The sequence below is a fragment of the Apteryx rowi genome, unplaced genomic scaffold (genome assembly GCF_003343035.1).
Source record: "Apteryx rowi isolate R43461 unplaced genomic scaffold, aptRow1 scaffold_1580, whole genome shotgun sequence".
Lineage (NCBI taxonomy): Eukaryota > Metazoa > Chordata > Aves > Apterygiformes > Apterygidae > Apteryx > Apteryx rowi.
Window position 1 is genome coordinate 25,444 of NW_020447842.1, and position 2,296 is coordinate 27,739.

Sequence of the window (2,296 nt, forward strand, 5' to 3'; positions counted from 1 at the left end):
CCACCATCCCTCCGGTGTGGGACAAGGACCTCCCCATGGCCCAGATGGGTTGGACACCACCAGGGTTGGACGCCACCATCCCTCTGGTGAGCGACAAGGACCTCCCCATGGCCCAGATGGGTTGGACACCACCAGGGTTGGAGGCCACCACCCCTCCGGTGCAGGATGGGGACAGTCGGGGACGCCACCAGGGCGCAGAGGGGTCCGAGGAGCCCCGTCCCCACCCCGCGCCCCGTCCCACCTGCCCGTTGTTGACGGCGGCGTGCTGCGACGAGCAGGTGAAGATCACCATGGTGAGGAACTTGGTGAGCTCCGCCACGGTGCGCAGCGAGGAGGGGACACCTGCGCGAGGTCCAAGAACCTTCAGAGCTCCATGCGGGACACCCCACCACGGTCCCCGTGGAGCCAGGGCGCCCTCGGATCCCTACGGAAGGGGTGACGGCACCTGAGGAGGCCCGGCCCAGGAAGCCGTTGGTGAAGATGTCCATCACCCAAGCCTGCAGCTCCGTGTCCCCTCGCACGGCCGCGTCGTCCCCGTAGTAGAAGGCCACGATGCCGGTGACGAAGCTGCGCCGGGCGACGGGAGCCGTGAGGTCCCCACCGGGCACCCGGTGGCCCCCGGCCGGTCGCCCGCCCGGTCCTACCTCTCCGTGGCCTCCCACATTTTCAACCCGTCGTCCCGGTAGAAGTAGTTGGGGACGGAGGTGACGCCGCGGGCCCGGATGTCATCGGGGAGGCAGAGCGAGGTGTAGGTGACCTTCTCCAAGCCCCGTTGAAGGAGCAGCACTATCCCCTCGTGGGTGAGTCCCGAGCCCTGGTGGGGACGGGACGGTTGGGTGCTGCCGAGGGGGCACCCGAGGGGGCCACCGGGTGCCACCGCCGGGTGTCACCTTGTCGATGACGCCGCCGCGGTTGATGAGGACGGTGCGGGCCAACGTGTTGATGTGCAGCGTGAAGCGGAAGTGCGGGATGAGGAGCTGGAAGGAGAAGCGGAGTTGGCTTGGGTGAGGACAATCGGTGTCCGCCCACCCAGGGTGACCAACGTGGGTGGGAAATTTGGGGGAAAGTCCTCCGGAATTGCAAGGCAGGAGTCAACGCCGGTGTGGTGGGAACCCATCCGGACGTCCCAGCACGCGGCGCGTCCCCGAGGCCTCACCTTGAAGACGGGGTGGCAGGAGGCCAGGTGGCGCAGGGTGGCGATGGTGAAGACCTCGCCGAAGAGGTGGGTGCGCAGGAGGTGGCTGAGGATCTGGTGGACGTAGAAGTCGGCGTTGCGCACCCAGGTCTTCGCCAGGAGCCAGTCCCACTCGGAGTCGCTCGGCAAGAAGATGGGGCTGGTGGGGCCGGGCCGCTGGCTGAGCTGTGGGGTGAGACGTGAGCGTGGGACGGGGACGTCCTCCTCCATCAGCGTGGGATGGGGGCGTCCTCCTCTGGGGACGTGGGATGGGGATGTCCTCCTCCACTGATGTGGGATGAGGACGTCCTCCTCCACCGACGTGGGATGGGGACATTGTCCTCCACCAACGTGGGATGGGGATGTGCTCCTCTGGGGACGTGGGACGGGGACATCCTCCTCCACCAACACGGGATGGGAATGTCCTCCTCCACCAACATGGGATGGCGATGTCCTCCTCTGGGGATGTGGGATGGGGACATCCTCCTCCACTGACATGGGATGGGGACGTCCTCCTCCACCAACGTGGGATGAGGATGTCCTCCTCTGGGGACGTGGGACAGGGACATCCTCCTCCACCAACGTGGGATGGAAACGTCCTCCTCCACCAACGTGGGATGGGGACGTCCTCCTCCACCAAGGTGGGATGGGGACGTCCTCCTCCATCAGCGTAGGATGGGGACGTCTTCCTCCAGGGACGTGGGACGGGGACATCCTCCTCCACCAACGTGGGACGGGGACATCCTCCTACACCAACATGGGACGGGGACATCCTCCTCCACCAATGTGGGATGGGGGTGTCCTCCACCAACATGGGACGGGGACATCCTCCTCCACTGACATGGGATGGGGACGTCCTCCTCCACCAACGTGGGATGAGGATGTCCTCCTCTGGGGACGTGGGATGGGGACATCCTCCTCCACCGACGTGGGATGGGGACGTCCTCCTCCACCAACGTGGGATGGGGGTGTCCTCCACCAACATGGGATGAAGACGTCCTCCTCCACCAACGTGGGATGGGGAAGCCCTCCTCTGGGGATGTGGGACAGGGACATCCTCCTCCACCAACGTGGGATGGAAACGTCCTCCTCCACCAACGTGGGATGAGGATGTCCTCCTCC

General features: G+C 65.9%; 1 protein-coding gene across 1 annotated transcript in view; it reads right to left on the bottom strand.

Annotated features, from left to right (window-relative positions):
* Nucleotides 1–2,296, bottom strand: part of LOC112962918 (hydroperoxide isomerase ALOXE3-like) — a 7,051-nt gene that overhangs the window by 1,576 nt on the left and 3,179 nt on the right. Inside the window, exons 7-11 of the mRNA XM_026059502.1 lie at nt 1,157–1,360; nt 891–977; nt 645–814; nt 446–567; nt 242–342 (exon numbers count right to left, since the gene is read on the bottom strand). Of these exons, the coding sequence (XP_025915287.1) occupies nt 242–342; nt 446–567; nt 645–814; nt 891–977; nt 1,157–1,360 (684 nt within the window). The remainder of the gene's footprint in view (nt 1–241; nt 343–445; nt 568–644; nt 815–890; nt 978–1,156; nt 1,361–2,296) is intronic.